The sequence below is a fragment of the Pleurodeles waltl genome, chromosome 1_2 (assembly GCF_031143425.1).
Source record: "Pleurodeles waltl isolate 20211129_DDA chromosome 1_2, aPleWal1.hap1.20221129, whole genome shotgun sequence".
NCBI lineage: Eukaryota > Metazoa > Chordata > Amphibia > Caudata > Salamandridae > Pleurodeles > Pleurodeles waltl.
The window spans coordinates 1,123,463,065-1,123,477,381 of record NC_090437.1 but is presented as its reverse complement, the minus strand read 5'-3'; the positions used below and the strand labels follow the sequence as shown (position 1 = coordinate 1,123,477,381).

General features: G+C 43.1%; 1 protein-coding gene across 1 annotated transcript in view; it reads right to left on the bottom strand.

Moving 5' to 3' along the window:
* The window catches only part of TAPT1 (transmembrane anterior posterior transformation 1), a 272,524-nt gene that overhangs the window by 86,718 nt on the left and 171,489 nt on the right, over positions 1 to 14,317 (bottom strand). The window contains exons 8-9 of the mRNA XM_069202339.1: positions 8,898 to 8,978; positions 8,705 to 8,814 (exon numbers count right to left, since the gene is read on the bottom strand). Of these exons, the coding sequence (XP_069058440.1) occupies positions 8,705 to 8,814; positions 8,898 to 8,978 (191 nt within the window). The remainder of the gene's footprint in view (positions 1 to 8,704; positions 8,815 to 8,897; positions 8,979 to 14,317) is intronic.

The following is a 14,317-nucleotide window of genomic DNA, read 5'->3' as shown; positions in this document are numbered from 1 at the left end:
CTACCATGGGTCAAGGCAGTGCTCCCTGTGAGCTCGCTCCACTCTAAACTGAGATGATAAGCAACCATCTTTTGCAGCCATTGTTCAATGAATAACGTTGGGTTGGGGGTCCTCCGGAAGTCCTACTATCCACACTTAATTTCGGAAAGCTCGTCCCTCTGCATCATCAGCTCTCTCATTAAGAAAAATAAGTGGTCTCTGAAACTCAGTGATAGCAGTGGAATTTCATCTTGCAATAGGTCTGCTGAGAGATAATCAATACGATGTTCAATGGCAGACTTGGAATCTCGTATTTCCTGTAGTGTTAGGTCCATTTTATCTGGCTGAGGGGCCAGGTTCATGGGTGGAACACAATACTCTAGGGTGTTCGTGGAGGAGCCATTTGATTGACCTTGCTGAGGCTCACGGCCCTGGCAGGACAACGAACGAATGGATTTAGTATGCCCCATGGTAGTATCTTGATGTATTATGTGTGGAAAGGAACAAGGTGCAGATAGACTCCCTATACGCATGGCAGACAGCCCAAGATGCCTCTCCGATGTCAGCTCATTGTGCTACCCAAAGGTAAGTGCCAGAGAGCACTGCGCGCCACCCCGCAGAGTTACACACAGATCTAAAGATAGGATGTGTCCCTGTACAGCAGTACAACAGTACAGCACCTCCAATTGAGGAAGACTGACCAAGACGCAGGGCAGTATCATAGATGGCGCCGCAGCCCCAGAGGCACTTGCAATGGAAGGAGCTCATTCCTCTAGAACCAACCAGTTACAGCACCCCCAGATGCAGCATTTGAGGAGATGACATTCAGACTAAGCCCGAGCAGAGCATCAAGTACGTCTCTTTACCTCTTCAGCGTAGTGTCCAAACAGCACAGCAATCGGGACCCCACTATCGCACAGGCTGTAGGGCCGCATGCTGGGAGCCCTGAGCAATCAGGGTCGTGGCAGGCCTAGCATCCACTAGTCCAGGAGCAGGATGGGAAAGGTGATACCTCCTCTCTTATCAGTGTCACGCTTCAACTCCAGCCAGCAACGCAATCCCCAGGAAGCCACAATAGGCCCAGGCAGGTAGGCAGCACGGTCCGTCCCCGAAGATTGTTGGCACTTACAGTTCTGGGCAATCAGGTCTGCCTAGGTACTCAGGAGAGTAGGCCTCACCTCAGCAGTTCAGCTGCATGCGCTCAATCAGGGCCCGTCTACCCTGGGCGCTCTCAGCTTTTCTGCACCCTGGACTTTACTGCTTCTGGCAAATGAGGGTGGAGCCTCAACGTTCCAGGCCCCGAAGCAGATCACAGCGGGCCGTAGCGCACAGCCACGGCGGCAAAACCAAAGCAGGGTTACTAGTCTTCGCATGGGGTGGGGCCCCAACTGCAGGCCACCTTGCAGTGTCCCCCATCGCAGCTTGAACAACCGCCCCGTACAGAGTAAGTTAGTGCTGGTCCCGGGGTATTCCCAGGGGCCCATCAGGAGCCATAGAAAAACAGGACTGTGATCTTCAGTGGTTGGCCACCCCCCCACACATATTTTATTTGTATGTATGTCTGTAGGGCTGGGTCATGTGTGTGGATCTCCCAAAAAAGGAGAACAACAACGAAGTAGAATATCCAAGGCAACCAGAGACACATGGTGCAACTGCCATAGACCCCGCACATCTCAAAAGCACTCAATATGATGCTAGATTCAACCAGACAATCGAAACACTGCCAGGAAATATGATGTGAAATTCTTGAAAAGAATCTGTGAAGCAAGCATGGAAGGAATGTGTTAGTCCTCTCAGCCTCAGGGTGATCTACCCCCAAACTATTTGCCTCTCCTCCATTTTTGCTGAATTTATTTTTGTTGGCCTAGGGACTTTGTGCACTTTACTGCTGCCAACCAGTGCTAAAGTGTTCCCTAAAAACATGGTTAACTTGGCTTATACCCAATTGACCTATTTAATTTACCGGTACGCCACTTGTAGAGTGGTATACCATATACCCAGGGTCTACAAATTACATGCTACCAGTGGGCCTTCAGCACCTACTGTGCCACCTACTTAAGTAGCACCTTGAAACATTTCCAGGCCTGCCACTGCACCCTAAATGCAGTTTTAAAATGCCATGTAAAGTTGGCGTTAAACCCCTTTGCCAAGCCTTACACTTCTCTTTTATAACATGTGTCACCCCTAAGGTAGGCCCTAGGGCACGGTGCTGTCTAATAAAAAGGTTTAACACTTACTTTTAAGTTTACATGCCCTGGTAGTGAAAACTCTTAAATACGTTTTTCACTGCTGTGAGGCCTACCCCTCAGTAGGACAACATTCGGGATTTCTTATTACATTTGACAAGCTGCAATTTTCAATTGGGAGCAGGAAGCTGTATCACGTTTGGTATCTTTGGAATTGTAATGAAAAAACCTACTTAATAATAAAGTCAGGTTTGTGATTACAATTTTGAAAATGTCACTTTTTAAAAGTTGGCATTTTTTTCCCTTTAGCCCTTCTGTCCCTGTAGCCTGTCTTGGGTCACATGTCTGGGTATAACGGACAGTTAGACTTTGTGAATATCACCCTGTTGGACATCTGCTGGTAGGATTAATGGGCAGAGCTGAGCACAGCTCCACCTGCAACAGAATAGGTGTGCTCTACCCTCACATGAAGGACCTAACATCCTCCTATTGTCACTGTAGCAAGCTTGGAGCGAGGACAGAGGAGTCAGGAAATTCAGTGCACTTCAAAGCCACAGTCTAGAAGCTTCTCCCACCTTCCAGAAGGAGGGCACCAGGGTATAAAAAGAGGACCTCAGACATTAGTACACTTTTGGACCGGTGGATAATCTGCCAGGAAGAAGGACTGCTGTGCTTCTGAAAGGACTGCCACTCTGCTGGTCTGTTGACCTGCTGCTGTCTTGCTGAACTGCTGCCTTTCTGCCCTGCTGCCCGGTTGCCTGGGGAAGAAGGACTTTACTTGCACTTGATCCCAGGACCATCAGAATGATTCCAAAGGGCTAAATAGCTGGCCTGCAGATCTGACATTAGGGATACACAAGGTATCCTTCCCCTTGGACCCACACCTGAACCCAGCCTGAGTGAGTCCTGCCTCTCTAAGCGGTACCCCACCAGTTATGGACCCTTGAATGTGGTGCTAAAGGTGACCAGTTCGGAGCCAATTTGGTGACTTTGAAAAGTTTTTGTCTAAAGACTTTTTTGATAACCAGGAGGAGACAGGGAACAAACTGCTTGCCTATCCGCCCAAGATACATCACTGGTTGGAGTGACTTTACTCCTGCTATGTTCTTCTCCACAGCAGCAAATCCTTTTCAGGTCTCCTTTGCCAAAGACGTATCCGGCCTCATGGAACTGTCATTTTCTACAGCCCTCTGTGTCATGTCGCTGGAGATTTTTCACTTCCATTTCAGAGACGAAGTCTGAACGTAGAAAACTTCACAGTGGCTTTGAACTAAGGCTATCCCTCCTTGAGCACCTCCTGCAAGCTTGCTCCGATGAACATTACCTTCTCAGAACAATTTTCTCAGAAATGTTTCTATGTCCGAAGGTAAGCACTGACCGGGCTCAATCCACTTCTTGTACACGAACCACGCTTCATTGCGTTCAGCCATATTTTACAACTTTGACCAGATCTCAAGCAACTAGATCTCTGCGGTTGGTGCTATGATCTTTAAGTCCCTAGTTTTTATTGAAATTTTAAAAATTCTTAACCCTGGTTCTACCGATTGGATTTTTGTAATTTTACTGGGAAATAATTTATTGAAATGTAATCTATATCTCTAAATCGGTGTGGGATTTCTCCTGTGGTTTCACTTTATTACTATTTGTGTACTGCATGAATACTTTTCACATCGCTTCTAAGTTAAGTTTGGCTGCTTTTTGTGCCAAGCTAACCAGAGTTAAGCACAGGTTAATTTAGTGACTTTTTGTGGTTCGCCCTGCTAGGGATTGTGACTGTTGCGTGACTAGGACTCACCCTCAGTCAACTAGCAACCCAATTTCTCACAGAACTGCAGACAGCTACACACAAGTAAGGAAAGGAATAAAGCCATAATGCGTATTGAACCATATGTAATGCCTGTCTGGCCACTTTAACAGACTACTGAGAACACACATTCCCCTAGATGCTAAAAAAGATACTCAACAAAGTCGGTGCACGTAAAATGGCAGGGGCAACATTTGGCCACATGACCTGGTCATGTTCCTGTTCACAGACAGATTGGTCTGAAGCATTAAGTAGATATACTGATAACACAGGACTCTGATAAATTTGACTCCTAACGATTGCCTCTTGGTTATATCCCCCGCTAAAACTATTAATGAAAATGTAGGAAAGAACAGAAAGCTTTACAGTATTTATTAGAAAAGGTAAAATATCTGTACACTAGATGTTAATGAGTGGATAATAGATGTAAACAAATAGACCAAATGGAGGAAATTTGGCTTAGGACGCTCAAAACTGTTAAAAAGTCTGTAAAAGCTTTGAGGGACTCAGAAATATATGCACAAGAATTGTGCCCTAGCCTGATTTGATGCAACCTTGACAGCGGTGCTAGATTAGTGGAGAAGCTTTCAGTAGCAGAATAATTATTTTGTACAGCTGGAGAAGGAAAACTGAGACGACATGAGTGTTCTTAACTAGTTCTTTATAACCTTAACAGCCCATGATGCCGTGCTTTAGCCCCCTCTGAAGGAAACAACGTGACACAAATGGATGAAGGCTATACCATTCCGGATATATATATATCTGATAAATATTCTTTCAATTACAAGAATTCAACAGTAGGATATAATAACTACATTTTGTGAAAAATGCAATAAAGTTAAGAAAAACACTCATATTATGCATGACAACCCATCCAAGGCTTTGTGATATTACTCCTCCATGGGTGATAAGAAAGCCTTTTTAGGTTAAAGTCTACCATACAGCGTAACTGTCAACTTGTTCTATTTTACTGCAGTGCTAGGCTGCTTACTTGCATTGTAACCCCCAAGTGAATGTGGGCTATGTGCCAAAAGTATGTTCATTTGCCAAGATACTTTGCTCTAGTTTGGGGCAGATGGCTTATAAGCTATACTTTTCTGATAGTAAAATAGCTGTTGATAATGCAAATCCAATTACTACAAAAGATAACTGCAAGGAAGCTTTTTCACAACTGTAGAACACATGGTGAGTGCATTTCAATGTATGCTGTAGGGCTTTAACTGCTAACACTGTTTTAAAGTAATCCTTCACTAACGCCTGTTGTGTTTTATTAGGTGAAGGTTCCACAACATCATAGAAACCCCATTGAGACCCTCACAGTTAATTATAATTAAACTACTAAACCCCACTTCCCAGGGTGTTCAGCCAGAGGAAACACAGACTATTTGTTTTGGAGGCCAGGTCCAGAGTTATGTCAACTTTAACCACTTAAGTGCTGAGCCTTTATTTGCATCTCGCCTTTTGAGGACAATACCAAACACTTTCAGTGGATTCTGATGTGCCTACTTTTTAGTATGAGCAATCCATTGGTTACCATTGGATGTCTTTCCTGTCACTATGATTTGCTTATCTTGTATTCAATGGCTTGTCCTGTCCTTCGTGTGTATTTCCTGCCCCTGGAATATTCATTATTTACTTGTGGCCATCCAATGCTCACTTTTAGGGACATACTTTTTTGTCTTAGGCTCTACAGTGCATATGTTTTCCATCATTTTACAAAACATTTCACAATGACGCTGAGCATCATGCACATGCAATTGTGGGGTAAAACAGAAGATCATTCTGATTAGCTGGGGAGTAAAGTTCCATTCCCTAGAAAATTTTGGCTCAGGGCGCTGTTGTCGCCAGCAGTGCATCATCTGACCACTACATCCCGGTCAATACACTACAGCGACCAGAAGCCACACTGTTCAAGCCTAAAAGCATAAGTATGATGGTGCAATGCGAATGTGTTTTCAATGGAATGTTTTCACATCATTAATATGTAGGGTATTTCAACCCCTTCGGTGCTCATGATGGAACGATTCAGTCATGAGCACTGGTGGGCGTGTTGAAGACGTAACCATTCCATCCTCACACCCGCCCATGGGGGAAGCGCTGGTGCTCTCCCCGTGGCCAGACCACTTTCACCCCCCACAAGAGATGGCAGCTGAAGTGCTTCCGCTGCCACCCCAAACACCGCCCCCCCCCGTTGGTAATCTGATGACTGCGCTTTTGCAGCGCCCCAACATCATCACATGTAACAGGATCGCACTGGAAGCCATTTGTGCTTCCAGCACGGTGGACAAAGGATGTCTTTTCGTAAAGTCCTTCCCCAGGGGCATTTTTTTTTTTTGTGTGGAGTTTTACAGACGCGGGGGAAAGAACTTCCCTCCTGTGCCTGTAAAGAGTGGGAGGTGCTACGATCGTGCAACAGGAATCCACACCGCTGGGCCACCTGGGATTTTATATAGGACTGTTGGGGGAGTGACCCCTTAGGCAAGGGTCGGTCCCCGGTGGCATAATGTATCCGTGTTTCATTCCCCCCACCACCCAAGGCTGATTTGCCAGTTTTTAGGTCAATCAGGCCCCTGGGGGGAGGGGGTTGGGGGCCCACTAGAGCTAGGGATTTTTTATTTATGGTTTATTATGCTGAGAGAGACCCCCTGGGCAAGGGTCGCTCCCTTTGGAGGGCATTATTTTAATTTAAACACCAGAGATTTTATTTATTTATATGTCGGCGAGCGGCCCCTTTGGCAAGGGTTTCCTACCATGTATTTTGACCGTTTGTACCCCGCTTATGGGCAGATTGAACATTTGTTATGGGGCAGAAAACCACTAGATCAGGGAAAGTGTGTGTGTGTGTGTGTGTGTATGAGTGTGTATATGAGTGTGTGAAATGGAGTTTGGCCCATGGTCTGCGTGTGTGGACTAGCGCATTACTGGCGGTGTGCATGGCCTTGCACTGAGCGTGGACTAATGTTTGGCTGACAATGTGTGTCGTTAGCATTTGAATAGTGATTGGCAGATTTCACATTGTCATAATTTGTGATCATGTTTTATTTCTCCTTTCTTCCTAGTGCAAAGCTTTTGTTTTCCTTTGCTCCGACTCCTGCTTGCGGTTTCAGCACTGGCTGATCTGCAGTGGATGTGTTTGGTAAGAAAAAGTATTTTAATCCAAATGAGTATTTCTGCCTGCATGAATGCGTTTTGTGTAGGTGCTGTAATAATAGCAGCATTTTTAGCTTCAGTTTGATTGTATTGTGTTGTCCTTTTTGTAATTTTCTTTTGTTTTTCCTTTTCAGTGGGTTATCATTGGTGCTTGATGTGTCTGTGAAAAGTAGGTGCTGGTGAGTCTAGCTGTCTTTGGCAAGAGAGTGGTGTTGTTTCTGAGCATATAGTTCTTTGTGATAAAGCCACACTTTGTTTATTATATTGTTGGTTGTTATTGACTTATTTGTCAAGTTACTGTTATTAGTAAGGATTATGGCTAGCTGCAAGATGACCGCTCAGCAGGTTGTTGGTATGAATTTTGAATCTTCCTCTGACTAAGATTATGAGACTGACTCTGCATCTGAGGGAGAAGAGAAAATGCACGATTCTGGCAGTGAATTTTCTGTCCGAGAGGAAACAGCTGATGATGAAGCCAGACTCAGTGCAGAGGAAGTGCCTCTTTTAGAGGAGGACACTAATGTGCCTATAGTGCAGCCAGAGACATCTGGATTGTAGCATGGGGCTGCAGACATGTTTGAGTGCCTGTTCAATAGTTAAAAAAACAAAAATAGCAATATTTGGGCTTAAGAGGAGTTCTGACAACTTTAAGGCCTGGGGTCGCTGCACCATTTAAATTATCATCCTAATGCCTGCAAGACAACTGCACTTGTGACTACATGTTTAGTAGTAACATATAGCAAAATTTGGTGCATAGAGGAGTTATGACAACTTTTGGCTTTGGTGCCACTGCACCTGCTGCACCATTCAAATCATGCCCCTATTGCTTGCAAGGTAACTGCACTTGTGACTGCCTGTTTAGTAGTAAAATATAACGATATTTGGTGTTTAGACGGGTTCTTAGAGCTTTTCCTAGAGCTTTTGACACCGGTGTCACTGCACCTGCTGCACCACTAAAATCTAAATCATGTGTTGAAAAATTTGGTTTTCTAATTCAAGTCTGCCTGTTCCTGAAAACTGAAAAGGTTGGGATTTAGCAACGCAAATCCTTTGTTGAAGCCATTTGTAAGGAAAATCTAGACACTTTCTTCTGCAGCACTTTTCTCCCACTTTTCTCAAAAACTTCAAAGTTTAGCTCTAACTAGGCTAATTTCTTGGTCCCGTCCAGAAGAATCCAAAAACCCCTCGGTAAGAATCCCCAGGATGCTGGAAAAATTGGACGCAAATTTGGGGTGGATAGCTTACATGGACAAAAAGTTACAGGGGCCTAAGCGCAAAGTACTCCAAATAGCCAAACAAAGGCTTAGCATGGGGTAGGCTTAGCAGTGAAGGGGTTAATTATATTGTGTTGACAGTGTTTGCAATTAAGTAATACAATAAAGTATTACCTCCGCAAATGAAACTCTAGAAATTCTATAAAACATTAAACGTACAATCATATAATTAGTAACAAGTTCATAATTCTTTCTTGGGTTCTCTTCATGGTGCCAATTATATGCAAGCGTGTGCCCATGAAATATTTTAACACATCTAAGAAGCAGACCATTTAAACCGGAAGAACAATAATGTCCAACATGCTACGTACGTCTGCTGTGATGTCATTGAACTTCGTAATAAAGGCATGCTTTACAATATCCACCGCGATCTCAGAAGCTATCACCATACAAACGTCTGGGAAGAGCACCCAAAGATGATCTGAAAAACAAAAATAAAATAACATGTTGTATAAACAACATGAACACAACGGATTTTATATTTTAAATACGTGTCACAATTACCTGGATTCCATGAGAACTGCTCCATGTTTCTTAGGCACACTATTAGCAACAGCACATAATTGGTGAATCTTTCCTTAATATCTGAAAAATATAAGAACGTAATTAGGAAGCATATAATGAATAAGGTCTTATGAAACAGAAAATCTGACACGGGAAAAAATAATACATCGGGAAATGAAACTGGTTCTTCTAACTTTTCCATGTAACTGGCAGAAAAGTCTTACAGTCTTCAGGAAGAACCTCAAGACGTGGCTCTTCGGATGAGGCTCTTAGTCCCCAAGCTCCTCCTCCTCCTCCCCCAGCCCTGAGACCTCACGGGTGAGTAGCCGCGCTTTATAAAAACTGATGGATTGATGGACAGTTAAAACTGTCTGGAAAGAATTTTAGAGCCTTTCACTCATTACTCACCGTGGTTTCTTTGCTGTTCTCTGCTCTACTTCTGAAGGGTTTGACCATTCCAAAAATATTACTTTATCCACTAACTAATCGATGTATATCTCGAACCCACATACTCTTGTGTCCTCAATATTAACAGAAAAGGGGTTTCTACTCATTATGAACATGTCATTTTAAACAAATGCACGTTCTACACTGGGGAGACGACAGCAAGAGAGGGACACAATGAAGATGTCCATAGTCGAACGTCGAATGATTGTGAAAACGCAAGATTATACAGCCCTTTACTAGCAAGGCCAAACATGCTCGTTGCATGACTGCACGGTAAGAACCCCACCCAGGGCCAGCTCTAGGACTGGTGGCGCCCTGTGCGACAGTTTATTATGGCGAACCCCACCCCATGACCTCCCCCTCGGTTTCACTTGCTCCCACCCTGCAAATGTTCCCCTCATCTCTCCATCACTCCCCTTTCACATACATTCATGTGTTTTAAAGCACTTGTAAAGGCTGGCTTTACTAATCCAGTCAGCTAGCCACTTAAAATATATGGACATATTTAAGAGCCCCTAGCGCCATTCTAACGCCACATTAGCGTAATTTTTTTTTTTTAGCTAATGTGGCGTTAGAAGGCCAAAAACGCTGTGCCATATTTACAAAGTGGTGCAATGCATGCATTGCGCCACTTTGCATCCCTTTGCACTACATTATGCCTGTGCCAGGCATAATGTATGCAAAGGTGGCATTCCCCCGTTAGGGAGGCCAAAAAAATGGCGCAAAGAAATCTGACCGATTTCTTTCCGTCATTTTTTCCGGCACTTTTTAACGCCTGCTCAGAGCAGGCATTAAAAGGAGGCTTCCATTGGTTACAATGGGCATCTAGGTACTTTGTAGGATTAGCATCAAAATTTTTTATGCTAATCCTGCAAAGCGCCGGACTAGCATAAAAAATTATAATGCTAGTCCCCTAACTACCGCCATGGTGCGCCACATTTTAAATATGATGCACACATGGTGGTGTTAGGGGGTGTGCTAAGGGGTACAAGAAAAGTGGCACAGCCCTGTGTGCAGCGCCACTTTTTTCAAATATGCCCCATAGGGCAGTGCTTAATTTATAAATAAAAAGGTGCCGGTGCCCAAAGCCCTCCTCTTAAACACTCGGCTGCTGCAATTAAATGTGTGAACACGGAATACAGAGGCAGTGTAATCCTGAAGCCATCTAGTGCCTCTTCAATCCATTTACAGGCGCTCCCTCCCCCTTCAGCTCACACTTGCAGATTTCAGTTTTTTCCCCATTGTGACACTTTTTTGTTTTTCTCTTCCTCCGTCTTTCCCATATGTGTCTTTTTCTCGCAGTAAATGCTTGAGGCAGAAAAATAAGCACCGGCCCTCAAAAATAAGTGCCAGTGCTCCGCACCGGAAACAAGAAGCACAAATTAAGCACTGACATAGGGGCATATTTAAGAGCCTCTTGTGCTGTTCTAACACCACATTAGTGTAATTTTTTTACACTAATATGGCTTTGGAAGGCCAAAATCACTGCGCCATATTTACCAAGTTGCACTCTTTGTAACTCTTTGCGCTACATTATGCCTGCGCCAGGCATAATGTATGCAAAGGGGGCAACCCCCCGTTATAGGGGCCAAAAAAATGTTGCAAAGAAATCTGAGAGATTTCTTTGTGTCTTTTCTGGCACTTTTAACACCTGCTCAGAGCAGGCATTAAAATGAGGCTTCCATTGGTTACAATGGGCCTCTGGGTGCTTTGCAGGATTAGTGCCAACATTTTTTAAGCTAATCTTGCAAAGCGTCGGACTAGCATAAAGAAATCTGACGCTAGTCCCCTAACTACTGCCATGGTGCACCGCATTTTAAATGTGATGCACACATGGTGGCGTTAGGGGTGCACTAAGGAGTGCAAGTAAAGTGGTACTGCACTGTGTGCAGCACCACTTTTCTTAAATATGCCCCATAGTTCTGTTTTTTGCAGCAGTCATATTAACCCTCTATGCTACTTTATGTTGAGTCAAAGCTGCCACTAGGCAAAACCCCCATCTCTCTCTCTAGCAGGATCATTAATCACAAGAGGTACATTGACATTTAAATTGTTTCTTGAAGGCTAAACGCACAAGGAACATTTCAGCAGGTGCTTTTAAATTGCAAATTTCGGAAGTTATTGCTAAACACAGCGCCCCCCGGAGGTCAGCGCCCGGTGCAGTCGCACCACCCAAAAGCCAGCCCTGACCCCACCATATTTAGTATGGGAAGGAGTTCACATTAGGGCAATATTTATGCATGACTAACTTTCCGACTGATGGTCCCAGTACAGAAGGGGGTACACCATATGCAGTAATAACTGAAGCTAAAAGTAAACAGTGCGGCCTGACTTCTAGGCCACATCCCTCCCACATGGGCTAAAAAGTCAACCTCAAAGTCGTATCTCTTATTGGGCTGACTGCTGTTCAGATCGTTTAATAAATTCGCAATCAGTTGTCTTTGCACCAAACCTCAATCCCGCTGCAGAAAGAAATGATCCCCAGGTGACCCTATGTGTAGGTGACACCCATGTTACGGTATTAAGGTGTAATAAAATAAAATGTGCGAACTGCACGTATGTTTGGGAAATACAGCAAACTCCCTTGTGCAGTATTTCTTAGTTTCAAGCTGTTCATAGATGTATATAGTTATAATGCTTAACCCAAATAAGGAGAAATCTTCTGTTTGAGCAAAGGTATGCATTCGGACTAAGTTACTATTTAGAAGATTGAAGTAACAACGAGCAAAGTGAATGTTTTTTCAACAAAAAGGTTGTTTAATGCTGTACCATAGCCTTTCAGGAGCGTGTCTCTACGTGGGAAGCAAGAACTAACATTAAAATTGTTTGTTTTGTGCCAATAATGTTAGTCTTAACAATCCACTAGTTCCCTAGAAGTAACTAGACTAGAAACAACAGCTTAGATTAGAGCACTAGTCGCCTCTTTTTTCAGCTCCTTACAAATATATTTAGAATAAAACGAATTGGAACATGTTAATATAGACTGCAGAACAAAATCGACACAATGACAATTCTACGTGGGCAAAAAGTAAATAGCTTCTTGCCCATTCAAAAGGTATATGCGTCCGTACTGCTAACATATGAAAAAGCAGAATTAATGCACACATTTGGACCCTTGTTGTTGCTTGTGTTGTAATGCATTTGATAAATCCTGGCCAAGAGAGGCTTATCAAAAGACAGAGATGAATCATTCCAGGAGACGATGTTTTTACAGCTGACTAAGTGCAAAGGCTGTCCTGACCAATGGGTAGGAAAACAGTTGAGGTGATCAGCCCCAACAAATCGCTGGTTATAGTTAATGAGATAGGGTCCATGCTCTATCCTTGTAACTTCAAGAGAACAACTGCCATGGATTAGTTCATAGTTCTGGGACATAACATATCAACTCAAAATCTAACAATACCCCCAGAAGCAAACTTCGATACAGTGGATTGATTTGGTTCATCAGTCGTGACAAACTCATAGATGTCTTTTAAGCATAACCTACAGCACTGAATAAGATTCAGTTCAAGAGGCAGGTCTACCCCTGAATGCAGAAGTTGAGACTTGCAACTGATAAACATGCATAAATTTAGATGGCACACAAACAATTTAAATGCCCTATTTACTTCCAAAGTGAGGCCAATGGCAAAATCGAATACTGGTTCCAAGGGGACAAGAGACGCACATGATTCACTTTTAGAGATTAAAAAGGAACATATACTTTCACGATTAACATTTTTAAAAGATTTCTGGGCAAAATGTCTGCTTTACAACAAGAGAGTAATGAAGCAACATGGAGGGCTGGTATCTCACCAATCAAAATGCAGCCGTCTCTGTTTTACATGAAAGCCTATAAAATTTCTCAGTTATGCTACAACAAAGTTTTAAGTATATATCATTTTAACCTGTAGAGAAGATCTGTGTTTCCTTCAATGCAGTGGTGGCTGTGACATTTGAAAGTGGTGGGGCGTAAAAGTTGGTTATGACATTTATTTGGCAAGTGAAGCAAGCAAACTTAATGGACAAACGTGCGGTCCAAGGAGAGTCCTCCTCCCAAGAAAAAATTGAAAAAAGATTGACAAATGGTGCATTTGAAAGGAAATGAATTTAGTGAGAAAGCAAGGTTTATAAAGAAGTGGGATCAAATAGTCTTGAATTACCAAACACATTAAAAACTGCCCCATATCTTACTACATTAATACACTGAATGGTTACTTTAATATGCAAATTGTACAGCATGACAACTTCAGGCCCTTTAAAGTGTGTGCTTCCCAGTGTCTTGCAATATATGCAGCATCAACTTTGGAAGAAAATAGTCTATCCAGGCATGAGGAAGCACCCACAGCTCCTAGCTGCAATCAATCATACAGAAATATGTGCAGCCAGATCTTTAATTGGGATGAAAAAAGTGGGGGCTCTCTAAAAAGGAACATGTAAAATACATTTCTGTGATTCCCATAGTGTGTCACTCGGCCTGTATTTTGGTTTCTCTCAGATGTTATTACATCCAGAAATATAACACAACAGCTGACATACACCTAAAACCTGTCAGCACTATTGGCTTTGTCAATGGTTGTTAGCTGTTTTAGCTATAAATAACTAAGACTGAAAATATTTAAATTCTGAAATTGTGAGACTATGAATTAAATATTATTGAGGCATACTTATAAGTATGTGTGCCCTTTTCTCGTCACATCTCATCCATCTGCACATTTTCAACCTCCTGTCTTTCCTCTTCAGTACCATCTTTTCCCTCTACCCTGAATGCCCGCCCTCACATCTTCCTCATTGTAGCACCCCAAACATACGCTGCACTCATTCATAATTAAGCACTTTATTTCATTTAGCTTCTGCCTTCTAAATATTTTCACTTCTAAGCACCCCTTCATACACATTTACACTGAATATAATTTGCAACTGGAATACATGACCATTGTTCTGTGGGCTCTGCAGAGAGAGACCAACCCACTGACAGGCACTTTCCTTTGCCT